Source organism: Lissotriton vulgaris, chromosome 5 (assembly GCF_964263255.1).
Source record: "Lissotriton vulgaris chromosome 5, aLisVul1.2, whole genome shotgun sequence".
Classification (NCBI taxonomy): domain Eukaryota; kingdom Metazoa; phylum Chordata; class Amphibia; order Caudata; family Salamandridae; genus Lissotriton; species Lissotriton vulgaris.
Genome location: NC_141693.1, coordinates 1961351775 through 1961378401, shown reverse-complemented (window position 1 = coordinate 1961378401; position 26627 = coordinate 1961351775). Strand labels below are relative to the sequence as shown.

General features: G+C 47.7%; 1 protein-coding gene across 5 annotated transcripts in view; it reads right to left on the bottom strand.

The window, feature by feature from the left end:
• Positions 1-26627, bottom strand: part of VARS1 (valyl-tRNA synthetase 1) — a 210202-nt gene that overhangs the window by 82509 nt on the left and 101066 nt on the right. For all 5 annotated transcript variants that reach the window (XM_086924647.1, XM_086924645.1, XM_086924644.1 and 2 more), the window contains exons 11-13: positions 12490-12609; positions 735-843; positions 58-146 (exon numbers count right to left, since the gene is read on the bottom strand). In XM_086924647.1, the coding sequence (XP_086780773.1) occupies positions 58-146; positions 735-843; positions 12490-12609 (318 nt within the window). The remainder of the gene's footprint in view (positions 1-57; positions 147-734; positions 844-12489; positions 12610-26627) is intronic.

Sequence of the window (26627 nt, the reverse complement as noted above, 5' to 3'; positions counted from 1 at the left end):
AAAAAGCATACAGGGCCAGACAGTAATTACAGGCGTAAGAGGATCCCTGCATCATACCTGGTACCGGGGGTCCTGTGGGTGAACCGCCACAGCTGTGTCACCCAGCATTGTCTCGATACGTGTTGTCGCCACCACAACTTCCTCATCTGCAAGACAAGCAGAGGGATGAGCCAAATGCCTGGAAACCTGGACGGCAGGCGTGCTACTTTTCAAGCAAAAGCAAGGGTGCAGAGGAGGGTGTGTGCAGGACATACATGGGTTCCAGTGGACAGAGCTGGTGACAGATCCTTCACTTTATCCACCTAATTAAATAGACCAGTTAGGTAAGTGCCTGCTGCAAGACATGGATTCGATTCCTCACAAGGCAAACTCAGCCTTTTATTTTGATGAAGTCGATAAAACGGGAACTGTTGCAGCAGATATCTTAATGCCACCGTGAGGTGTAAAGATACAGGTCAGAGATGAACCATCTCAGTGCCGCACACTGCCCACCAGATGAAAGCTTCTGCACATGTTGACATCACCACAGAGATGGCAAATTTTGTTGTGCGCCCATCCCTGATGTGACATTTCACTTATCTGTCAAGAACATGGAATAGTACCTGGCAGCACGCCTGCAGTGTGACAACAACAGGAGTCTAGTCACAGCATAAACTATCAAGCCTACAGACAACACTGTAAACAAGGTGAGGAGAGACAATGTGGGCCCACTTCACGAGGCTGGAGCTTATCACCTGATCCCTCAATCTTGTATGCGAAGGACACCAGTACCCCAAACTCCACCTTCTCTTTGTACCCCGGCACGGGGAGAAGTGTTCGTCCAGGGAGCTCCTTCTTATCCACCTGGAAATTGGAGAAAAAATTAGTTATGCTAATGTCAAAAACATGAAATATTACAATTCCTTGAAAGTCAAAGCCCAACAAAGGTAACAAAATCATAATTCATCAGCAAGAGTCCTCCTGCTGATGAATCAATTTCTGGATTCATGAGTTGTGCATTTTACTACCATTTAGTGGTTGGGTTAAGAATAGTCTTTTTTTTTTTTTTTGCAAGGTCGTCACCGTCCATAAGGGAGACATTAGCAATGAAGGTGACTGTTCCCTTCTTTCTTTTGGAGTGTACATGTGGTTTCCCTTCCAACTTAAGTCCTGCTGCCCTATGGCATCTTTGGATTGTATGGACTAGCCACCTTGCTATAGATCCCTTGTTTAGTTTTTCCCTTCTTGATAGTTCTTGTTTCCTGAATGTAATTCAAGACAGCTCTTCTGACATCTAGTGTATGGGATTACTCTGCTCAAGGTTTTGGTTGCTGAAAAAAAAGCTGGCAGCCGTATGGTTTGACGCAAAAGGGTAAGACTACCTTTGGAAGGAAGTGTGGGTTTGTTCACATTACCACTTTATCTTTGTGCATTTGTAGGTACAGCTCTTGTCCTGCAAGTGCTTGCAGTTTGCTTACTCACTGTAAGGAGTGGTACCTACCAAAAAGGCAGTTTTTAAGTTAAAAAAGTGTAGTCCTGCACTCCACATCAGCCCAAACAGTGGATGAATGAGTTGGGTAAGTGTTATATTAAAGGTTTCATGTTGGTGTGGTTGCTGACCTTGGTGGTGGTGCCAATCTCTTCACAACTTCGAGAAATCTTTTTATGGCTAGTGTTTGGAAGAAACTTATGACTACTTTTCATTGAGGGTAAGCTACTATGGTTGCTAAATGTGTAATTAGTGGTATCATCCTGCCCCATCTACATTAGATCTGGGGACCAAGTCTGTGTTGCCCATTGGGACAAATTAAGATTGCTGTCAAAGTTGGTTGTTTGCATTACTCAATCACTAATAGTATCCAAGGTTAAGAACCTGTAGATCACTCACAGACTTTCGCAAGCTGCTCAAAACATGGTTGTTCCCATCTTCTTATTAACAGTTTTCTCGGTCTGAGCAATCCTGGTCTAGCGAAGTGTCAGCACTGGGAAACATTTGTTAGTGGCCATGCACGTTACCAATTGCATAAATAAATAAATAAATACATAAAAGGTACTGGGGGGAAAAGCATATGCAAATGTCCCTGACCACTCCCCAGCAACCAGTGGTTTGGGAATCTGGCTGCAAAGCTTTGGAAGTTAAAATTTTCATAGGTCGCAAAGAGATCTGTTGATGGCTTGTCCTACCTTCTGAATATGATGTCTACCACCTGGTGCTTCAGCTCCCACTCATGTGAGGTGCTCATCTAATTAACATGTCCACATCTGTGTTTTGTATGACGGTAGATGTATTGCACCAGTGTGATGTGCGTCTTTATAGCCCATGTCAAAATTTTATGTGCAAGTTTGACATGATCCTTCTTGTTAGTTGAGCTAAAGGAATATGCTACTTACCAGTATGCATCTGTACTTGGCATAGAGGGCTGCAGAGTGGTACATTATGAAATGATCGCCATCTGGTGTTGGGCTCGGATGATTGCACTTTGTTTTTCTGTTGGAGAGTCTTTCGTAGCTTGGTGACTCCTCCTTTGGTTGCTAGTGCGCATGGGCATCGGCTCCATCCTTAGATTGTTTTGCCATAGTAGGGTTAGATGGAGTAGTATGATAGATTACAGATAGAAATGCCCATGTAAGTGTATCTAAATAAGATATTGTTGGAACAGACACAGGTTTCCGGGGAGGCTGGGAGGGCATGTACCGCTCTGCAGCCCTCTATGCCAAGAACAGATGCATACTGGTAAGTAGCATATTCCGTTCGAGGCATATGGGCTGCAGATGGTACATTATGAATAGACTATACAGCAGTTCTCTCCCTAGCGGTGGTCGCCCGTGTCTGTTGCAACAGTCTGAAATAAAGTCTTTAATACTGCTTGTCCCACTCTAGCTTGTTGTGTTGTGTGCACATCTACACAATAGTGCTTTGTGAAGGTATGTGGTGTAACCCAGGTAGCTGCTTTGCATATGTCATCTAGTGGAATGTTTCCCAAGAATGCCATAGATGCTCCTAGTTTTCGTGTAGAGTGAGCTCTAGGAGGAACAGTTAATGTCCTCTTTGCTTTTAAGTAGCATATTTGTATACATTTTACAATCCATCTTGCAATGCCTGCTTTAGAGATGGGATTGCCCTTATGCGTAGGAGAAAACGCTACAAATAGCTGTTTTGTTTTTCTGAAAGTTTGTGTTCTTTCTATATAATACAATATTGCCCTTCTGACATCTAATGTATGTAGGGCCCTTTCCGCTACCGTCTGTGGTTTCGGAAAGAAGACCGGTAGTTCCACTGACTGATTGATGTGGAATGCAGAAATTACTTTTGGTAAGAATTTTGGGTTTGTTCTAAGAACCACCTTGTTTTGGTGTAACTGCATGAATGGTTCTTGAATTGTAAACGCTTGTAACTCACTTACTCTTCTGAGTGACGTGATAGCTATGAGGAAGGCCACCTTCCATGTGAGGAATTGTATTTCACGCCTATGCATAGGTTCAAAGGGTGGTCCCATTAGTCTGGTAAGCACTATGTTGAGATTCCAGACTGGGGAAGGTGGCAGTCTTGGTGGAATGACTCTTTTGAGTCCTTCCATGAAAGCTTTAATTGCTGGTACTTTAAACAGGGAAAGATGTTGCCTGTTTTGTAGGTACGCTGCTATAGCTGCGAGGTGAACTCTGATAGAGGTATATGCTAAGTTACATTGCTGCAAGTGTAGTAAATAGCAAATAATCTGTTTAGTGGATGCGTCCAGAGGGTTGATGTGATTACTGTTACAGTGTACAGCAAACATTTTCCATTTTGCTGCATAGCATGCTCTGGTGGTAGGACGTCTTGCTTGTTTAATGATTTCCATACATTCTGGGGGTAAATCTAAATATCCAAACTCTATGACCTCAGGAGCCAGATCGCTAGGTTCAATTGTTTGGGATCTGGGTGCATTATTTCTCCATGGTTCTGTGTAAGGTGCATGGGTAATAATCTTAGCTTTTGATGTGGCACCTGTGAGAGTTGTAGTAGCGTGGTGAACCACGGCTGTCTTGCCCACGTGGGTGCTACTAGTATCATTGTCATTGAATGCTGTTGCAGTTTCCGAACCACTAACGGAATTAGTGGGAGAGGGGGAAAAGCGTAAGGAAATTTGTTGGACCAATTTATCCATAGTGCATTGCCCTGGGACCGGTGGTGTGGGTACCTGGATGCGAAGTTTTGGCATTTTGCGTTCTGATGATTGGCAAACAGATCTATTTCTGGTTGCCCCCATCTTTGGAAGAATGGTTGCAGTATCTGGTCATGCAGTTCCCATTCGTGTACTTGTTCTGACTCTCTGCTTAGGATGTCTGCTATCTGATTCTGAACTCCTGGTAGGTGTTCTGCTAACAGATAGATCTTTTGAGGAATGGCCCATCTCCAAATGTCCTGTGCTAGTCTGGACAGTTGGAGAGAGTGTGTCCCCCCCTGTTTTTGAATATAATACATTGCAGTCATGTTGTCTGTTCTGATCAGGACTGCCTTGTTGGTTATTTGCATTTGGAAAGCTTTTAGTGCTAGAAATACTGCTAGTAGTTCCAAGTAGTTGATGTGCAGTTTCTTTTGCTGCACATTCCATTTTCCCTGCACTGTGTATTTGTCCACGTGCGCTCCCCATCCGGAGAGCGATGCGTCCGCTGTCAGGATCACTTGTGGAATTGGTTCTAGGAACGACCGTCCCTTGGAAATGTGTGTTGTGTTCCACCACTTCAGAGAGCGATGCGTACGGTCGTCTACCAACACCAGATCTGTAATCTGACCTTGAGCCTGATTCCACTGTGTCGCTAGACACTCCTGTAGTGGACGCATTTGTAGTCTGGCATGTGGTATTAGTAGTATGCAGGAGGACATCATGCCTAACAGCTGCATAAAAACACTTGTGCTGGTAGTGAGTGTTGGGGTTGAAATTTTTGTATCAACTTGACCATTGTCTGTATCCTTATTGGATTGGGGTATACTTTGGCTCTTTCTGTGTCTATAGTAGCCCTCAGGTATTGTTGAATTTTGTTTGGTTGTAGGTGTGATTTCTTGTAGTTCACCGTAAACTCTAGGTGGTGCAACAATTGAATGGTCTTCTGAGTGTTGTGAAGGCATTCTTCTTGTGACTTGGCCTTTATTAACCAATCATCCAAGTAAGGGAAGACATGTATTTGTTGTCTTCTTAGGTGTGCTGCCACCACAGCTAGGCATTTTGTGAACACTCTTGGTGCCGTTGTGACCCCGAACGGAAGGACTTTGAATTGATAATGTTGTCCTTCCACTACAAACCTTAGGTATTTCCTGAGGGCTTTGTGAATTGGGATGTGAAAGTAAGCGTCTTTTAGATCCAGTGTAGAAAGAAAGTCCCCTTTCTTCAGTAAAGGAAGTACTTGTTGGAGCGTGACCATGTGGGAATGTTCCGAATTTATGTACGCATTGAGAGGTCTGAGGTCCAAGATTGGTCTTAGAGACCCGTCTTTTTTGGGGATTAGGAAGTATAGAGACTATATTCCTGTTTCTTGTTGATGTTTTGGAACCTTCTCTATGGCATGCTTTTGTAGCAGTGATAGTACTTCTTTTAACAATGTCAGATGGTCTTGACTCATTGGACGCTGTCTGGGGGGGATGTTTGGTGGGGTAGCTGTGAGTTCTAGGCAATAACCATGTTGGATAATTTGTCTCACCCACTTGTCTGATGTGATGTTTTCCCAGACAGGAAGGAACTGTGCTAGACGTTCCCCGACCGGTGTTATGTGGTCTGGGGGAAGTTGTATTAAGTCACTGTTTTGGGGTTGGGGAGTTGCGGTTGTTATTATTTCCGCGACCTCTACCCTTGTTGTTGTTACCTCTGTAACTGCCTCTTGAATTACCTCTGGGTGACGTAGGTGTAAAAGAGGTGGATTGCTGACTTGTTCCTGTACTTTTTGAGCCCCCTCTACAGGTGGATCTACGAAAGGAACCCCTTTGTGTTGGCTGTTGTAATGCTCCCATTGACTTAGCCGTTCTGTGTCCTTTTTCATCTTTTCTAAGGTCTCATCTGTGCTTGAGCCGAAAAGTGTCTTCTGATCAAAGGGTTGGTTCAACAAAGATGTTTGTACTTCTTGTTTGAACCCTGAGACTCTAAGCCATGCATGTCTCCTTAACATGATACTGGTGTTGATGGATCTTGCTGCAGTGTCTGCCGCGTCCAGGGCGCACTTAATGGAAGTGTTAGTTATTATCTTTCCTTCCTGTATTAGCTGATCTGCTCTCTTTTGATGTTCTTTAGGGAGATGTGTGATGAGTTTTTCTAACTCATCATAATGTGCCCTGTCATAGCGTGCAAGTAGCGCTTGTGTATTGGCTATGCGCCGGCTATTTCCCGCTTGCGATGCTACTCTTTTGCCCGATGCATCTATTAGTTTTGACTCCTTATCAGGTAGAGGGGCTTCTCCTGTAGATAATGAGTTCGCTCTCTTGCGAGCGTTTGATACTACAAGCGAGTCCAGAAGTACCTGCCCCTTGATAAATATTGGGTCCTTTGGAGCTGCCTTATATTTTTTATCAATTCTTGGGTTTAACACCCTAGCCCTCACTGGGTCTTTGAATATGTCTGCTGTGTGACTGAGAAGATCCTTCAGCATAGGTAGAGTACCTGATGTTCTTTGTGCAATAGGTAGTGTCTCTAATAGGAAATCCTCTACTTGAGGTTCTGTATGTAGATCTACCTTATGATATTTTGCTGCCCTATTAATGAGCTGTACAAACCCTGTGTTATCATCAGGTGGTGAAGGCTTTGAGGGATATAACTCTGGGTCGTTGTCATCATCTGACCCTACGTCATAATGTTCCCATGGGTCATCCTCATTTGGGATAGTGTCATCGTCCTCGTGAGGTTCTCCCTCCCCTGTATCACTGTCTACATCTGACTGAGGTGTAGATGGCCTTGGTGTAGAAGGTAGAGGAATAGATGGCATAGTGTGAGGAATAGGAGAAGAGGGTGTGACTCTAGGTCGAGGTGAAGTAGGAGGAGTTGTATTTGTCCCCATTGTTCTCTTCTTAGAAGGAAGAGGTTTGTCTTCTAGCTGTTCATTCTTCCTCTTCTTCGTCACTACCTTGCCAGTTTGTGGATCGATAAACAAAATCTTTTGTTTCGGATCGTTTTGTTGCTCCTGTGTCGGTACCGAAGATTTTGGTTCCGAAAGGTGCCTTTGCTTTCGATCGTCAATGTTTGGTGTTTTCGGCACCGAGGATTTGCTCGATTCCGACTTTTTCGGTGTCGAGTGAGTCTTCGACGTCGAATCATGTTTCGGTTTCGACATGGAATGTTTCGATGCCGAGCTTTCCCTTGCATGAAGCTTCGGTGTCGAAGTCGATGTCGACCGTTTCTCGGATCCGACATGGTGGGAGACCGAGAGTTTCGGTTTCAGTTTCGGTTTCGTTGCCGGGCCCGAAGGCGGGGCGTCGGAAACTTTTTTCTGCGGTTTGACCGGGCTCGAAGGCGGGGTCGTTACCGCACGGGGTCGGTTTTTTGGTAAGGGGACGTCGTCACTCACGGTTTGTTGTACGTCGTGTTCCTCGACATCCGACTCATCCCCTTCCGACCCCGACTGTTCTTCATGATCCTCTTCTTCATCGAGGTGCTGGTCTTCGAACAGCTCCGGGATCGCCTCCGACTGCATTCTGGCAACCTCGTGTCTTCGAGCTCGACGGTTTCTAATCGTCGACTTGGAGGAGAATGCTGCGCAGGCTTCGCAGTCCCTGGATTTGTGTTCAGGAGACAGGCAGAGGTTACACACCTCGTGTAGGTCCTTGTGTGGGAACTTAGCACCACACGTTGGAAATTTCTTAAATGGAGTCCTTTCCATGGACTCCGGGCTTGACCACGTCGAGAAAGGCCTCCTGTTCGTCGACGTAGATCGAAGTTTTTCGTTGATGTTGGAGTCAAAACGCGTCGGAATGGAAATGAAATCGTGTTCGATAACAATACCGTTGAATTGGAAAGGGAATACGCGCCGAAAAATCACTTCTTTCCGAAGTCGATCTGGAGCGCTTCAATCCTCATCCGAACCCGATGGCGGAAAAAAACAATCTAAGGATGGAGCCGATGCCCATGCGCACTAGCAACCAAAGGAGGAGTCACCAAGCTACAAAAGACTCTCCAACAGAAAAACAAAGTGCAATCATCCGAGCCCAACACCAGATGGCGATCTATTCATAATGTACCATCTGCAGCCCATATGCCTCGAACACATGGTTGTGTTGTCCATCTGGACGTATGCGGTTCTTCCCCCTAGCTGTGTTTGAAAAGCGTTCAATGCTAGAAAGACATTAACAACAGATTTATGAACTTTACTGCAACTTGTGGGCTTCACAGGCCGCTGATCTATAGTTTGCCCATATGAGTGCCGTTGTGATGGTTACACTGGGAGTTTGGTATGACTGGTATACCTACCATAATGTTGTTCCACCACTGTAGCTCTCTGTGGACAACTACTAAATCCTCCCAACTCCTTGTCGCCTGTGAACAAGGTCTCTGTAGCCACAACTGTGGTGGTCTCATGCAGTCTTGCATTGGGAGTTAATGGTATGTAGGATGCTGTCATGTCTATCAATTTACCCACTGTCCTTGCTGTGAGAGCTTGCCCCTTGTGGTAAAGCCAAACGTGTTCTGTCAATGCCAAGATTCACTTTTGAACTGGGAATGACCTGGCTTGTCAAGTCTAGCCTTGCTCCCAAGAATATTTTTTATTTCTGTGGAGCAGGTGACTATTTTGAGAGGTTTAAGGAGAAACCTAACTTGTGTAGTGTTTTTACAGCAGTGTTTATACGATCTTGACATTTTGTGGACAACTTTGCCTATACTAACCAGTCTCCTTAATATGGGTACACATACATTCCTGTTCTCCTTAGGTGAGCTACCACGATGGATAAATATTTTGTAAAGACCATGGGTGCAGATTTTTTTTCATGTGACAAAACTCTAAACTGGTAATGTACCTTGACCATGATGAACCCCACAAATGTCTTGTATACACTGTTCATCTGCACATGTAGCTAAGCATTCATTAAGTATACAGCTGCCAATCCTTTCAGATGTTATTAACGTTTCCAATACGAACAAAGTATTCTGTCTCATCCTACTCTAGCTTTCCCAAGATCTGTGTGCAACCCTTTTAATGTCTGTGTTGTATGTGTCAATTGGTGGCAAAGGTCTTGAAGGGCATGCATTTACCCCCCTCTTCTAGAGAGTTTGTTAAGAAATCATCCACCCTTTGTCTATTGAGCCTTCTCTGCCAAAGAACTCCTGTTCAAGGGACCTTTGAACAGAAAGTCTCCTCTTCACACTCATAGTTTGCCTTTTCTGGCTTCTCTGAATGTTGGGAAGTGTCTGGAGCCTACAGTTCTGACTGACCTGTAACTAGTTCATTTTTTTTAAGAAGTTTCCCTCAAGGAAGCCTTGAGATCTTGTATACCTCTAAGGGGTAATCAAACTCCTTCCTTCAAAGCACAGCTTCCATTTTGGCTTTGCTTCTCCGCTTCTTTTGCTCAACCTCAAGCGACTTTAATCAACAGCCTCTTTAGCAGCCTCAAAAGATTTGTTTCCCGAACTTCCTACTCCCGCCCACGCTCTCAATCACCTTTCAGAGTTGAGGCAGATTTAAGGGTTTGCTGTCCGTGGTATCCTTGGTTTTGGATCCGTGAGGCTCTTAAAATTTGCATCATCTCTCAACTGCCCCGGCAACAGGATGTTTTTTTGAAGTCTTTCAACTCCGATTGTTTTGGTTTGGTGCCTAAACGAGCTTGTTGTGTTAACTAACGCAGGTGGCCCTCAAGGATCAAATTCTTTGTTGTCTTCTCCTTTTCAACATCAACTCTTTCTTGGATGTCAGAAAATTCTCTCAGCGCCAGTTCAGTTCCCTCCATTTTTTCCTTGGCACTGAACACTTCCAGTTAAAGAAAGGAAGAAAGGAAGAAAACCCTGCCTCAGGATATATAGGCCCTAGCTATGGGGTCCAAGCTGATATATATGGAGGGGTGATTAACCAAGGGGTTGACGGCACATAGCAGAATCACATGGTCGAATCAAGAGGACTGAACAACTTCATTTTATGAAAATATATTTTTTATTTTTATTATTATTTTATGGTACAAAAATTACTCTTATTGTGGAGCAAAGTAGATATTAGTTATGATGTATCACAGATGCATATAAAAACAGATAGATTTGAAGGCAAAACTTTCACAACAGGGTATAAAACTCTGGTTCTTTATTCAGTTCTGCTTCTCTCAAACTGGTCGACGGACTAAGTCGGCGGAACCCCTCTGTGAGGAGACAGATGTCCGGAAACGAGGTACGTTAGCAGTCGGCGCCTGTTGAAAACGGCCGTGTAAACAGCAGGGAAATTGAACTAAATCGAGTCCGGTATCAAGAGGTCCTCCCGCCTATATAGAGGCATATAGGCACCTACTGGATTCATATATCCCTACGCCCCCGGAATCTACCGAAAGATAAATTATCCATATCTGAATATCTGTGATATCCTAGAGTTTTAACTCCGCCTAGAAATCTGAAAGGAACCTAATTATAAGTGTTCAGTAAACATTCAGTTCCACGAAACTGTCACAGCGGAGACGCCGATGTACCTGACGGGGTCCTTTGAAGCTTGCCTCCCTTAAACAGCAGAACTGAATAAAGAACCAGAGTTTTATACCCTTGTGCCCGCCCCAGTATACTGCCCCTTGCCCTGACGAAGGTGCGGCCTCATTGGCCGGTCACCGAAACGCGCGTCGGCGTATGTCCCCTGGAACACAGCTATTGCCCGCATAACACCAGGACCCGTAGCTAAAAATCAACTACCCGGATGAACATCCCGACATGATCACCTATGTGTTATAAATGCAAGGGAAAGTAGAATGAATGAGAGAGTGATTGGTGTATGTAACTAGGAGAGAGAGTGTAAGTAGGGTTGAAATGAATGAGTATGTGCTTGTGAATTGAGGCTGTTACTGGGTAGGATGAACTGTTGTGAAAGTTTTGCCTTCAAATCTATCTGTTTTTATATGCATCTGTGATACATCATAACTAATATCTACTTTGCTCCACAATAAGAGTAATTTTTGTACCATAAAATAATAATAAAAATAAAAAATATATTTTCATAAAATGAAGTTGTTCAGTCCTCTTGATTTGACCATGTGATTCTGCTATGTGCCGTCAACCCCTTGGTTAATCACCCCTCCATATATATCAGCTTGGACCCCATAGCTAGGGCCTATATATCCTGAGGCAGGGTTTTCTTCCTTTCTTTAATTGGTCTCTTCCCCCTTTTTTCCTGCCTTCATCATTAAGATACCCACGGGGAACCCCCTTCTCTGTTCAGTTCACTGAACACTTCCAGATCTACTCAGAGTGTTTCTGCATCAACTGTGGTTTTTGCAATTGTCACCCCGAGTGGGATGGGTATGCTCAGACAAGAGTCCCATGCACTCCACACCTCTGGATTCAAGCAAGCCGGGCTGAAGACGGCTGGAATGCCAGAAACCGGTCCTCGGAAGCTTCTTTCCGGTCCAGGGAAGGCATGGCTTGGCAGTTCACAACTGTGGTTTTTGCAATTGTTTCTGCAACTGTGCCATCGTGGTGAGCTCACCTTTGTTTCTTCGTCATCGTCAGTGTCTTAGGTTGAAATTCTACACAGGCTTTACAGTCCTCCGATTGATAGTACCTCAGCAAACAGAGATTACATACTATGTGGGTGACATTTTGAGAGAATCTGTGGAGGCAGTTACGGCAGAACGGAAAAAGGGTATGCTCCATACACACTTTTAATTCTCTGACCCACATAGTTGATGTCCTTGTGGGAACCTCTAAAAACACCTCAGTGTCTATTGGTGCTTTCCCTCAACGTCTGTCACTTATTAAAGCTTCATTTCCTGGTAATCTAATGTGCTTGGTGTTTTCTGGAAAACAGATGGTCCACTCAGAACTCTTGTCCATGCATCCAAGCCCAATGAGAGAAAAAAAAGAATGTTAAGATGGCCACCACACTTCAGGGTGTAAATCTTATGTCATCCTAGGAGGAACAAAGCACAGAATGGTTGATTGTGACATCCTTGCATTTCAGTATTTCACCTAAACTTGATGAGGTCTCAACCATACTCAATTAATCAAAAGCCCCTGGGTATATGCAATCTGTGGTGCTCTAAAGATTGGAAGGGACCTGGAGATGCATGGTAACTCTGTAAGCTGTAGTAATCCACAAAGCAAATGTCCAGAGTGTTGGGACACAGAATATGAGAAGCTACGCAGCAAGGGAGGCTAAAGTTGCTGGGATGAAGGAAATTGCTTGGAAGCTAAAACAAGGGCTTGGAGATAAGGGGAAGGTCTGAAAAAAGAGGAAATAGTGCACAGCTGCTGCCAGAGTCTGCAGCAAAGAAACAGTGAAAGAGGCTCCCTCCTTAAGAAGGAATATAAAAGCTTCCCTTCCCTCTCATTTAAGACTTCAGTAGTTGCCCCATTACTTGACGGGAATACGCACCTCAATATCAGAAATGGCAGAATTCAGTGTGCAGGACCAGTTGACAAGACGCTTGCTGCGATAAATAACTCCTTGCTCGTGGAGACGGATAAATGCTTCTTGGACAGCATACGACAGTTTCTGGAAAATAACAAATACAAATTATTTTTTCAAGCTAAAAGGCCCACCAAAATAGATTATTTCGTGGTTAATCCACCAATGGGTGTGATGTCCTAGTTGTGGGAACAGTACTTTTCCCTGTAAATCATAAATTTATTTTGACTTTTTGCTTAAAGCCTGCAAAGCTAAAAAAAAAAAAAAAACAGAACGAGTTACTTTCGGTAATGCTCTTTCTGGCAGATTTCACTGCAGATTCCTAATTTTTAGAATATCCCCACACACCAGACTGAATTAAGGAAGATTTTTTCACCATAGTCCCTGCATGCCAATGGGTGACGTCGCTCGGCTCTGCGTCAACTCGGCTCTGCCCCGCCCTGGAAGTGATAGCTGTAGCTGTATGCAAAGCCACCAAAACTCAGTCGTCAGTTTCTTTCTTGATACAATCCGCACACTCAGAGCTCGAAAGACCAATTATTTGTCAGTGTTCGGGACATTCTTAGATGAAAAAAGTCTATTCTATGGAATGGGATGGTGGGAGGAAACTGCGCTTTGACAGAGTATCCACCAGCAAGAGTGTTACGAAAGGTATTTAACTTTTTCTTCTAATGGAGACCTGTAACCATAGATTTCTCACCTTTAGAATAGATGCTAAAAGAGTCACCACCCTAATCCCCCCCTGCCCATTTCCCCCCTGACCCTTCCCAATGTGGTGGTGCATCTGTGGAATGACTCAGATTAAAAAACCCTGCAGGACCAAATGGCCAGAATGCCTTCTCATCAGACCCAGCTGTCAAGGCACTAGTGCTTTATGAAATTGTGCATCGCCACCCATGTCACAGCCTGGCAAATGTCAAGGAGAGGTACTCCGCATACCAAAACAGCATAGCAGCCTTGGCCCAGGTGGAATGGTCTTGCAAACCCACTAACAGAGTCCTTTTCTGCACTGCCCAGTCTTTCTTTGTCCCAGAGAGCCTGACAAAGAGCTGGTCATATACCTGACTGTCTTTGGCACGATTAAAGTTAAAGCTCATCGTTCTTCTGGGGTTCAAACGTCTCTCCTAGTCTTTCGAAGGGTGAGGAGAAACAAAGAATATTGGAAGTGAGATGAATTGTCCCGACATGAACTTAGGAAAAAATGCAGCTCTAGTCCGCAGCACTAGATTTTCTGGAAAGAAGGTTGTGTAAGGTGGGTGGACTGACAGTTTGAATCTCACCCACGCAACACACTTAGGTTATTGCAATGAGGAAGACAATCTTAAGGGTCTAGAGATGCAGAAGACAGCTGTGTAGCAGCTCAAAAGGGGTACACAAAAGAAACGTAAGAACCAAATTAAGGTCCCACAGCGGCATCATGAATGGTTTGGGGGAAAACATGTGGATTAGACCTTTAAGAAACTGCATTACAATAGGTAATTTGAAAAAGGATGGCTGGTCCAGAAAAAAAAAGCCAAAAGGGCCACAAATAACCTTTAACCGTTGCCATTGCAAGTCTTTGCTAGACTAAAAAGAACACAATAACAAGACACCTACCAGTTTGGCCTGCAACAGGTCCACTTAATGGGTGCTACACTAGCTCCAATGTAAACAGACACTGCAGGGGGATGCTTCGACACAGAAGGGAGATATCTACTGCTTCGGAAGGGATATCAAATGCAATCAACTGCCACCACTGAATCTCTATGTATGGCGGTGTAGATTGCACAGGCCTGGGGTACAAAAACCTGCCCTGCTACTGGGATAGCTGACCCTTCAGAAGCAGCAGACTAATCGGAGAAGAAATGCTCATCCCAGAAGCTCCGGGGACAACAGTCTTCTTACCCAATCCGAAGCCACTAGAATGACTTGGGCCTGGCCATTCCTGATCTTCTTAAGAACTTGGGGCATGAGAGATAGTGGAGAGAAGGCATACAGGAGTTCCGTGCTCCACTCTAGGCAAACTTGTCTACAAGAGATCCTTCTTTGGAAATCCAATGTGAAATAATTTTGACACTGCACTTTCTCAGCTGTGGCAAACAGATTGAATCTGGGCTCTCCACATTGCTGGAAGACGCCCTGTGCCACATTCGGATTTAATTGCCATTTGTGACCTGCTAGTTATCGCCAACTGTGTTCATCTGCCCTGGCATTTAAAGATCCTACTAAGTAGTGAACAATTCGGGAAATGCCTTTCCAATTCAGCCAGGTCCAGAGGCGCAAGACCTCTTGGCAAAGGGCCCATGACCCTACCCTGCTTGTGGCAATACTACATGGTGGTGGTGTTTTTAACGAGGACCAGAACCAGCCTTCCACTTGATTAACGGTAGAAAGGCCTTCAACACCAAGAGAATGGCCAGCAGCTCCAACAGGTTGCTGTGGAGATGCGTCTATGCTGGAGTCCAGAGGCCTCTGATCTCCACCTCTCCTAGATGACCTCTCCAACCCAGGAGTTATGCAGCAGTCACCATGGTCAGCTATGGGTGGGGAAGGGAAGAGGGGTCTGCTGCAGGTCCAATTGAGGTCAAGCAACCACCACTGCAGATCTGTTGCAGTCTCTTCCGAAACGTGATTGCACTCCGACAGGTTTCATTGGTGCTGGGTTCACCGAGGCATCAGATCCTGCTGCAGAGAACACAGATGCCACCTGGCATGGATGACCAGCAGAATGCAGAAGGACAACAGACCAAGAAGCCACAGAGCGACCCTTACTGATACCCGTTGAACTATCTGCAGGACTCGCTTGTCGGATGTTATGCTACCTGGGGAACCTCCTACATGGGTGGTTGTGAGCAACTACGGGCAAACTAAAGTGTCTTGGGGCTGCAGGGCTATGAGCTTTGCTGCCCCTATGGGCCTGGATGCCATCTTCTGGATCCCCTACCACAACTCTATATGAACAGCGGTGCTTACTGTTGGGTGGCGGGGCTTGACGTGGTCGCTAGGCAAAACCCATGCCAATGTCGCAAAATACATTAAACTACTGGGGATACGGCCTTATGGGCATAGAGAGATAGAGGGTGTGCGAGGGGGAGGCGAGACCCATCTAAAGGCCTGTCCCGGCTACTGCCAAAATAGTTGGTCAGATTCAGGCCCTACTACATTATGACATATGTGCCACGACCAAGCCATCCTGAATAGTCAGTGCCAAACTGGTTCAGAACTCCCCTGGGACTACTGGCAAGATCTCTGCAACAGAGTCCCATATTAAGTGGAAGTACCAGCCCAGCAAACAGCTTGTGTTGCCTGACCAGAGGACGCAGCAATTTGAGCCGAACACTCGTTTTCCGAATGTCTCAAATATTGGACTCTCTATATGGAGGGAATGGTGGGAAAATATGTTGGGATGATTGTGCTAGCAGAGGCCAGACCAACTGGCTGCTCAGAGTAGGGTGATTTGTCAAAAATGTAGATAACCTGTTGCAGGGCTGCGGTAACGGTCTATTCACAGTTTATCCCTGACGCTTATGAGGGTTCCATAAGGCTTTATTAAAAAAGGAGCAGGGGCTAAGAGGAGGTTGGCTCATGCCACATACCTTCAGTGACTATATACATTTCTACTTCAACAGACTTCCTGAGCCCTTCTAAAGACCACAACAAATGAGGCTGTCTCTTCTGTTGAGGGGCCAGGGGGAGAACACAGTCCTCTTGTCGGTCCAAATAAAAATTGTTATCATATTGTAGGAGAAATTAATCCCCGTAATCTCCATCGTAGTCAAAGGTTGATTGGCTTTTCTCAGAATGCATGCGGAAAAGCTCTGGGAGGTGGCTCCTAGGCAAAGGTGTTGTTCTGCATGAGTTGGAAAGAATAGGCACTGGCTGAGACTGGTCCAGGACACGACTTCAGTCGCTTTTGAGTCAGGTTAGGTTCAGGACAAGAGAATAGGCATCCTTCTTCGGCATTAGTGCTGGCGTGGTTCACGGTACCAGACATTGAGTTGGCTTTGGAGTCGGAGCTGAACCAGTAGCGGGTTTGGGAGATAAAAACAGAGCTCAGGGTAGTACTGACTTGAGGCCTCCATAGATCCTTGGGCCCAAAGACCCGCCAGAGGGAATAGGTAGTGTGTTGAAGATTCACAACAAGATTTTCTTTAACACACCAACTTATTGGGCATGACCGATGGACCTGGAAATTAGGGATGCGTCTGTATCAGCCACAGAATAAGCTCCTTAATAGGAAGCTAGGAACACAGCCATGGGAACCTTGATGACCTCATGACTTTTCAGAAATAGAGTGGCATGACTGAGATGAGGCCCAATTGAACTTCTTATGTTTCTTTTTGGAATTGGACTTACATGAAGACTTCGACCGCAAAGATGACCTGGGAGTGACCACAGGAGCAGGAATGATTTCAGGCTCTAGAACGGGGCTTCTACAAATTACTGTGGTGTTTAGCGACCTACAGCTTGGTTTGACAATCCACAATCACCTTCCTGTGCTTTAGGGCACACCTCTCACACAACTTGGAGCTATGGCCCGCACCCAAACACAAGGGATATACATTGAGGAGATCTGTCGGACCATTTGCTAGAGACAGCCCATATAAGGCTTAACTGTAGCCTGTAAATATAGGAGGGGACATGTTCCCTTGCACACTAGAAAGAAATCTGACATGCAAAAATCCATCAACTGATGAGAAAAAGTTAGCTGCTTGCTGCGGATCAGCATCTTAACGCATGGAAAGAAAAAGGTGACGTGAGCAGGCTTAAATGGTGCTTATATGAGACTCCAGCTGTCACTTCTAGGGTAGGGAGGAAACTAAGAAACCCCCCACAACGCCACCGAGTGTGAAGGTAGTATGCAGAAAAATCTTCCGGGTCATTATGCCACCTGAGCATAGGGGGGAAATCTGCAGTTAGTAGTATCCTTCAGAAATAGGTGTTACACACTTAAAAAAGTACATCCTAATTGTAAATTTGTACCTCAGTCTTGGATTAGAACGGTTTGAGGAAGGGCTGCTGGAGCGTGTGGTGGGAGGGGTGTTTGTGTATATGCGGTTAAGGGCACTTTTAAAGGCACATCACAGCAGTAGACAACATACTCCCATGGTTTTTCCTTATCAAACAATAAAGCTGCTTGACACTGGCCCTCATCTCAACGTCAATGTCCAGAATTCAGATTGAATTCATCACCAGCAGGATCCCTAAACAGGAAACACTTGTATATAGTTCTTAGTGCCCTTTGTTTAGCAGACAGACACATTAACCAGCCGATGCCTTTGAATGTTTATATTATTCTTAACTTTTTAATGGAGGAGTTGAAGCTTCTCAGAAGGTATTTCTCATTTATTTAAAGCTTCTCTTTTTTTTTTTTAACTTTATTCACAGCTGTATGACATTAGAAATGGCAATGCATTCAAAACTTACAGTACAACAGCCGTTGTTTTTGTTTTCTCCCCAATACATAACTTCCCATCTCTGCAGGCTTATACCTTTGCATGCATCCAGTGGAGTTTCAATATCACTGTACATTCAATATTGTAACACAATTACATGCCTATGTTTACCGTCACCCGCTTGCGGGATTAACCAAAGAAAAAAAAATTAACTATCTCGTTCCCCCCCCCCCTTCCCTCCCTCCGCCCCGCACCCATGTCTATCCCTCCCTTCCGTCTCCTGGTGGCCTAGGTATCTTTTACTTCTCAGCTCGGTCTACTCTGGCTCTTGTGTACTCTAGTGTGTACTGAGGCTTGGTGTAGTGTACGGGCATCCGTGAACTTTCGGATCCCCAGAAGGCCACCTCTGTCCAATCCATCTCAGCCCTGCGACTCATGACTCGGTGCTGGTGCCTGGGTTGGGTCTCGCTTCCAACGCTAGTAGCATAACTTCCCATTCTTGGGAGATGGGGTATTTCCGGTGGCCCCGTGCTTCTTCCCTCCTTAGCGCTGCTCCCTCCGCCCGCCCCCACTTCAGCACCTCTGCCTGCCATATATGTGTTCCCGGTGATCTGGGGGATTTCCACCTCATCGTGATAGCCCTAATTGCCAGTAGGAGCGCTAGGTCCAGTAAGTTCAGTTGGGCTTTCAGTGGCTTAGGTCGTCTACGTAGCCCCAGGAAGCAGGGCATTGCTTCTTCCGGTATCGGCAGGCTCATGACTGACCGTAGTGTCCAGCACACCTCCGACCAGTACTCTCGAAGTCGCATACAAGACAAGATCATGTGGAGGAACCCAGCCTCGTCTTCTTCGCAACGCGGACATTTGTGGGGGGAGTCCGGAAACATTTTATGTAATCGTTTGGGGGTCAGGTATGCTCTGTGCAGAACCATCACTTGTATGAACCGTAATTTTACGTTGCGTGATACCCGTTTGGGGTATTCTAGGACTGTGACCCACTCCTTCTCTGTCAGTACTCTGGTCGTGTCTTGAACCCAAGTGTGCATAAGGGCCGTGGTCGGGATTGCAGCGTGAGCCCTAATGCCCGTATATGGCCAACGAACAAGGTGTCCTCCCCCATGTAGAACAATAAGTGGACCAACTCGTGTTGAGGGAGTTGGAGTTGTGGCGGTGCCCATCTGTGTTGTATATAATGTGTAATTGTGGAGTGCAGTAAATACAATTGGGTGGGGGGGCGCTAGTGGCTTGCAAGAAGGAGTCATGATCAAGTAGGTTGTCATCTCCAAAAAAGGCGCCCACTGTCGTCACGCCGGCCTCCTGCAAGGGGCGCAACACTCTAGCGGTAAGCCTACCTTGTGGTGTTGGAAGTCCCAACAGAGGGATATTTGCCACGTACGCTACTGTCGCGGACGTATATGTTAGGGTTTTCCGCCAGCATACCAGCGCCGTACGGAGGAGCGGGTGGCAATCCGCGGGAATGCGGCCCGGCGGGAGCAACAAGGCGTGCAATTCTCCCCGGCTCAGTCTCTCTGGCGAGTAGTCTATTTCGTAAAGGTTCCGTCCTGCCGTCCAGTAGGAGAGCCATTGGAGCTGACTGGCATAATAATATCCTTTAAAGTCTGGGGCCCCCAGTCCCCTGCCCTAGTCCCTAGCTGCAGCTTCCGAAGTCCTATCCGTCAACTCCCTACCCCCCCATATTAAGGTAATTAAGAGTGTATTGAGTGTATCAAATATTGACTGCGGCAGTATTACAGGGAGGTTAACAAAATAGTACAATATACGAGGCAGCATTACCATTTTGGAAAGCGCAATCCTACCCATAACTGATAAAGGTAGCTCCGTCCAGAACCCTACAGAGTTGCATAGACGAGTGATAGCTCGTTTAATGTTCCCATCTATCTGGTCCTCTTGCTTCCTATATACCTGGATCCCCAGGTAATTAAAGGTGGTTGGAGCCACCGGAATAAGGTGGGCCCCAAAGGGGATGGAGCCTGGGCTTGGTACATCCCGGAAGTAGAAGCCGTTAGACTTGTCTGGGTTTATAGCCAGGCCTGAGAATTCTGCAAAGCGTTCAAAGATCTCCCAACAACATGGCTGGGTAAGAGTGCCCCAGCGAAGCTCCCGATGAGCTGCAGTAAATCCGACGTATTTTGATTCCAAACTCCAAGAAAAGCGGCAAATAAGAAACCGGAACGGACGCTGAGCCGACAGAGATAGTGGTTTTGCCGAATGCTGCCGACGATGTGGAGAAATTAGCCGCAGAAGAGCTGGCCGCGCGAAACCTCTACACCAAGATGGCGGCCGGACACGCCCGACGGGCCGGGAATGATACTACCCTGGGATCGGAACCTGAAAGTAGCGGTGATTTCACCTTCCCAAGGCTCGCAAGGTGGGGACTATCGGCTGTGGTGCAGACTTCCCCAGTAGAGTGTCTCTGGAAGTGCTGGAGGCGACCTGTGACGGCGGGCCCCGAGGGCGCGCTTAACCATGGCCCGACACCCCGCCTGAACCCCGCACCGGGGACGTGGAGGGGCTGCGGGGTGGCCGCCGCCGAGGACCTGGTCGGGGCCCACGGACGTTGAGAGGCGAAGGGCGGGGGCGCCCGGTGGAGATTTCCGATAGGTCCACCACTACCGGAGGTGAGGAGCTATCCGGGGCACTGAGGGCTGCCACTGCGGGAGACGGCGTGGACCGGAGGGGGCTCGGTGTGGGGCCGCGCCTCCGAACACTGGGAACCGCAGCAACGGATGTCCCGGGAACGGCAGAGCACCTGCAAACGGCGGTGAGTGAGCGGCGGTCGGCGCCGCTAGGCGGACTGTTTTCCCGGTCATAACCCCTGCACGCAGCCACTGGGAATCCCGGATTGGGACCATTAGACTCGGGCGAAGCAGCCGGGCAGAAGGTACACCGGCGGCGGGGGCCTCTCGCGCAAATCCCCAGGGCACGTCACCCCAGGGGCCATTGTGCGGAGGTGACCGCGGCTTTGTGGCCCCGGCCCTTTCTGCCTAACCCCCAAACCCCACCCCCCCACCCCACCCCACCCCACCCCCGGCAGGCCACGCAGACCCTGAGAGAGAGCGTCCATACGGGCGCGCCACAGGGGACACACTGAGTGGAGCCTGGCACACGTGGGGACACACCCAGCCTGGGAGCCTTCACAAACGAACACTGAGGAAGGGTGGAGAATCATCGATACCATGGAGCACAGCCCACTAGAGCCACAAGGATAGGAGCGCTTCGTAGAATTCCCACGTGCGGCGGCGACCCTGATACTTGCCGGGGGCAGTGAGGCACAGCCACGGGAAATCTAGCACTCCAAATCTACCACTCCGGCTGGGGGTCTCCTCTCAGTCGTGGGACCTGGCGAGTAGTATAACCCCATCACAGACAGCGGACTATACGGACTTAACTCACGACCACCGTCGCAGCTCCCCGTCCACTCCACTCATCCCCTCCCCCCACCGGCGGAAGCCCAACGGGCTAGAAGAGATACGAGAGAGACTCAGAAAGTAAGACTGGACAGTACAGGGAGGCGAGATGGGGAAGAGAGATCCGGTGGCAAAAACTGCACGGCAGGAAACCCTGGACAACTATGCCACGGCCCGTCCACAGAAGGAAACGATCCCGACGACATCCGGCTCACCACTGACACCGGCATGGTGCTGGAGGCGATTCAAGCATCTAGGACGGACATACAGGATTCGAGAGCAGCACTGGAGATCAAAATAGGCGAGGTGGGCTCAGAAGTTCTACTGCTGCGCCAAGACTTTCGGAATTTGAAGGAGAGGGTGACCACGGCCGGGACACGGATTGGCGAGGCAGAGGATTCCCTCACCACCCTCCAAAAAGACATGGCGGAACTCCAAGCATCACACAGGCAACTGCTATGAAGGGTGGATGATGCGGAAAACAGGGCGAGACGCAACAACCTGCGCTTCGTAGGTTTTAGAGAAGGCATCGAGGGGACAAACGCGGCAGCCTACCTACATTCCTGGCTAACGACAACATTCCCGCAGGCATTATTCTCGAACTGTTTCGTCATCGAAAGGGCACATAGGGCTCTGCTGGTGAAGACGCCGGAGGGAGCGAGGCCACGACCGATCATCGCACACTTTCTCAACTTTGCGGACAGGGACCTCATACTAAGAGAAGCCAGAAAGAAGGGGGAAATTCGACTGGACAACGCGAACATCATGATCTTTCCGGACTACAGCCAAGAGGTACAGAAACAAAGACGTTCCTATGACTCAGTGAAAACAAAATTGCGAGATCTACACATGTCATACATGCTGCTCTTCCTGGCGAAACTGAAAGTAGTTTTCAAAGGCAAGTCACACTTTTTTACTCGACCGGAAGAGGCCTGGCAATGGCTGGAGGAACGCCCGCTGATACGGGTGGCCGAGGAGGAAGGCCGCAGAATACGGTCTGAGATGGCGTCCGCCAACTTCCGGAGGAACCCTCCTAAGACCCAATGGACCAGAAGACACTTGCAGACAACTCCATATCCTGATCCCTCCACGTCGGGACGTAGGAGACAAAATCTAACAACGCCAGCAGAGAAAGAAGAGGCGCCAGGGCCCAGATTCAGCTGCCTGGTAAACCACACTGGCTCAGAGGTGGATGACGACACAGGTGGCCGTACATCAGAGGGGGAAGAATTGGTGGGAAAATCCTTACATCCCCAAGTCACCGCAATCCGAGAGCTGGAGCAGGAAGCGACCGGCCCACCGGATGATCCGGACATTGAGACACAGGACTCACATTCCTGATGAGGAACGGAACTGGAATCCGGAATAGCAGCTCATCGCTAGGGGGGCACGCAAGTTACAAGCACATACCCCCTTTCCTTTGACACGTGCCACTTTGTTTGTTTATTCTATCTGATAGCACTGTTTAGAGAGTTTTGTTTTATCACTAGCTTGATAATCGAGTCACGAAGAACTCTGTGGGCAGTCCAGATAGAGATTTAAGGATAGACTAGTTGGGGATTTCTCTTGGGAGGGCGACAGACCTTTACCGCCTGAAAGTCCTGTAAGTTACCTGTTACACAGATGGGATGGACGGGGGGAAAGGAGGGGGAGGGTTGGGTTCAAGGTTTTTGCAAAGTTCAGTTGGGGAGGAGTTGGTTGGGGGGGAGGGGGAGACAGTCGGATAAATGCAGTCATACGCTTCAGTGCTCCACACCACGCTCATACACCAGAGACCGACCACACCGATCGACTTGTACCTCTGAATGGCGGGTGACAAAGCGACACAAGGTAGAGACCACAGGGGACTCAGGGTCCTGACCTGGAATGTGAATGGGCTTGGTAATAAGATCAAAAGAGGGCTGGTAAACTCATACATTAAAAGACTGGACCCGGACATAACTCTGCTGCAGGATACTCTTCTCAAAGGAACTAACTGCGCCTTTATAGCCAGGGGTCACCACAAAGTTTTAGCTCATGCAGGATAAACTACTGACTCGAGAGGGGTAGCTATCATTATAAAGAAGACCACCCCGTTCTGTATTGCACGCACTTGGATAGACCCTCTGGGGACTTATTTGGGGGTCAAGGGGATATGGAATAGACACACATACACAATCATCTCAGTGTATGCACCTCCTAGGCTGCAGGCGAACACGCTCAAGAGAGTAGCTGACATACTCCTAGACACTGCTGACACCATTCACATATTAGGAGGAGACTTCAATGACGTAATGGACGTAGGGCAGGACCGGTCAGGAATGGCGGCCAGGGTGGGGAACCGGACCCCCCTATCCCAACTGATTGCCAGTATCGGACTTGCGGATGTTTGGAGATGGTTGCACCCCAATCAGACTGTCTACTCCTACTACTCGGGCACACATAAGGTATTCTCGAGATTAGACTATCTATTCATGTCTAGACAATACCTGGCAGTAGACGACACCGCGGAATATAACGTGAGGGGGATCTCCGACCACTCCCCACTGCTGGTAGGAATGAGATTGGATCGGGGTAAGGATGGGGCTTCCTGGCGTCTGGCAGCATGGGACCTGCAAAATGCGAATATTCTGAGAGGCTTGAGAGCAGATGTGAAGGTCTACATTACTGAAAATTAAGGAACAGTCGATTCGGGGGTGACATTCTGGGAAGCATTAAAGCCAGTAATGCGAGACAGGATACAAAACAGACTAGGGGAGGAACGGAGAAAACTCCAATCGGAGGTAGCGGCACTGGAAGAGACTATCCTGGGCCTAGAGAGATTACCACACCTCAAGGAATACTGAGACTCTTAGAAGACTGATGGATAGCCAGAAACACTATAGAAAACTGCTGACTGGTGAGGCTAAGACTCAAGCCCTAGCCACCCTCCATCGCCTTTATGACGTGGGGGACAAGTCAGGCAAACTGCTAGCGTGGCTCAGTAAAAAGGAGCGCACAGCTAGATGGGTGGAACACATCAGAGACGCAGATGGGACGATTGTCAGGTCTGATGCCCAAATTGCTGAGGCATTTGCTACACACTTTGAACTCTTCTACACCGCCAGGGACCTGGGGACTTGCGAGGAAGCTCTACAATATATGGAGCAAATGGACTTGCCCTCTCTGTCTCCTGAGGCCCTTAAGGCACTAGAGTCTGACATTACATTGGATGACATCTCTGGAGCCCTAGCCAGATTGCGACCAGGCAAAACACCGGGACCGAATGGTTTCCTGGCTGAGTTTTTCAAGCGTACGGCGGACCTTTTGGGTCGCCATCTGAAGGGTCTCTTCGAAGGGGCCTATCAGGAAGGGAGACTTCCTCCAGACCTCTCCTTGGCGACAATAATCCCAATATATAAAGAGGGAAAACCGCAAGAGGACTGTGCATCCTATCGCCCCATCTCCCTCCTAAACACAGAGGTGAAACTCCTGGCAACTATCCTGGCGCTCCGACTGCGGTCGGTGATCCCAGACCTTATACACCTGGACCCGACGGGTTTTCTGCCAGACAGGGCCACCAGATTAAACCTTAGAGGTACCCACAACTGGCTACAGGAAGTGCGGGGAAGAAGGGAACCACATTGGTTTCTTTCCCTTGACGCCGAGAAAGCCTTCGATGCTGTTCACTGGCCGTTTCTAGAGGGTGTTCTGCAAAAGTTCGGCTTCGGCCCCAAGTTCCAGAAATGGGTCCAGCTCCTCTACACTGAACCAAGGGCCAGAGTGAGGGTGAATGGGAGGATGTCTCGAGAATTCCAGATCCAGAGGGGAACCCGACAGGGATGCCCCTTGTCCCCCCTCCTCTTTGCACTTACTATTGAGATACTGGCAGCTAGGATCCGACAAAATGTAGACATCAAAGGTTTTAGAAGAGCGGAGCTGGATCCCGCACAAGAGAAAATATCCCTCTATGCGGATGATACACTGTTATATATTACAAACCCGGAAACGACTATACCGGAACTATTCCGGGAGCTAGAGCGTTATGGTAGGCACGCGGGTTACAAAATAAACTGGCACAAATCGATCCTTTATGACCCCAGGGGCCAGGGCTCCTGGGCGACACTGCCAGGGCAACTACTGACAACGGTGGAGGGATTCCAGTATCTTGGGATATACATCCCCTTGATAGAAAACTGTTGTTCCAAAAAAACTTGGAGTGAATTATATTGAACTCCACCGCAGATATGGACCGCTGGAGATGGCTTCCACTCACACTCCTAGGCCGAGCGGCAATGTATAAGATGATTATCCTACCCAAGTATTTATATGCCCTACAGAACGAATACTATCCGCTCCTGGGAACGGTGATATCCAGAATACACTCGTATCTGAGGGCTTTCCTCTGGCTGGGTAAACAACCTAGAGTGGCGCTGACTACTCTTCAGAGACACCAATACAGCGGGGGGATCTCACTTCCGAATTTGGAAGCCTACTATTGGGCGGAACACATGGCCCCGATCAACGACTGGCTACATGCTCAGGTAGATCATCCCACTTATGCACTAAAACGACATAAAATGTCATCACGGAATTTACTATACTATCTCTATGGGGGTGCCAGACGGGAGCCGCTCCTCCCAGCAACAGTTATTACCTTACCCGCATGGAATAAAGCTACAAAACGCATGGGATGGGAGAAGAAACCCACTCGGCAGACACCGATATGGCACTGCAAGTGGTTAACGAATATACTGAAAGGCTTCCAAAGATGGGACGACATAGGCATTTCCACCATAGGAGACGTGACCGCCAAGGGGGAATTGAAATCCTATTTGGCTCTAAAGATGGAATTCGGACTTCACCAATCACAGTTCTTCAAATACACGCAGCTGCGGCATGCTTGGCGGGCCCAAAACGTCCAATTAAATGGGCTCCCAGAATACGCGCCACTAGAGGGACGGCTCCTACAGGAACAGATCCAGGGGACACCAGTCTCCCTCACATATAAAACCTTAACTAACAACATGCTAGGCGACCTGGCGAAACTTAGACAGACGTGGGAAACTGATGTGGGAGATTTGGACGACTTAGACTGGGACATAGCACTAATGCATCCCAGGGAGGTGGCAATTAAGTCCAGGCTGCGCCTTATCCAATTTAATGTGCTCCACAGAACCTATTACGATAGGGGGCGACTCCATAGAATGGGGAAAATAGATGACAAAAAATGCCTTAGATGTCACCTAGAAGACGGAGACTTTTATCATATTATGTGGACATGCGACTTGATACAAAATTATTGGACCCACATCTTTATGGAACTGAGGGAGGTCTCGGGGATC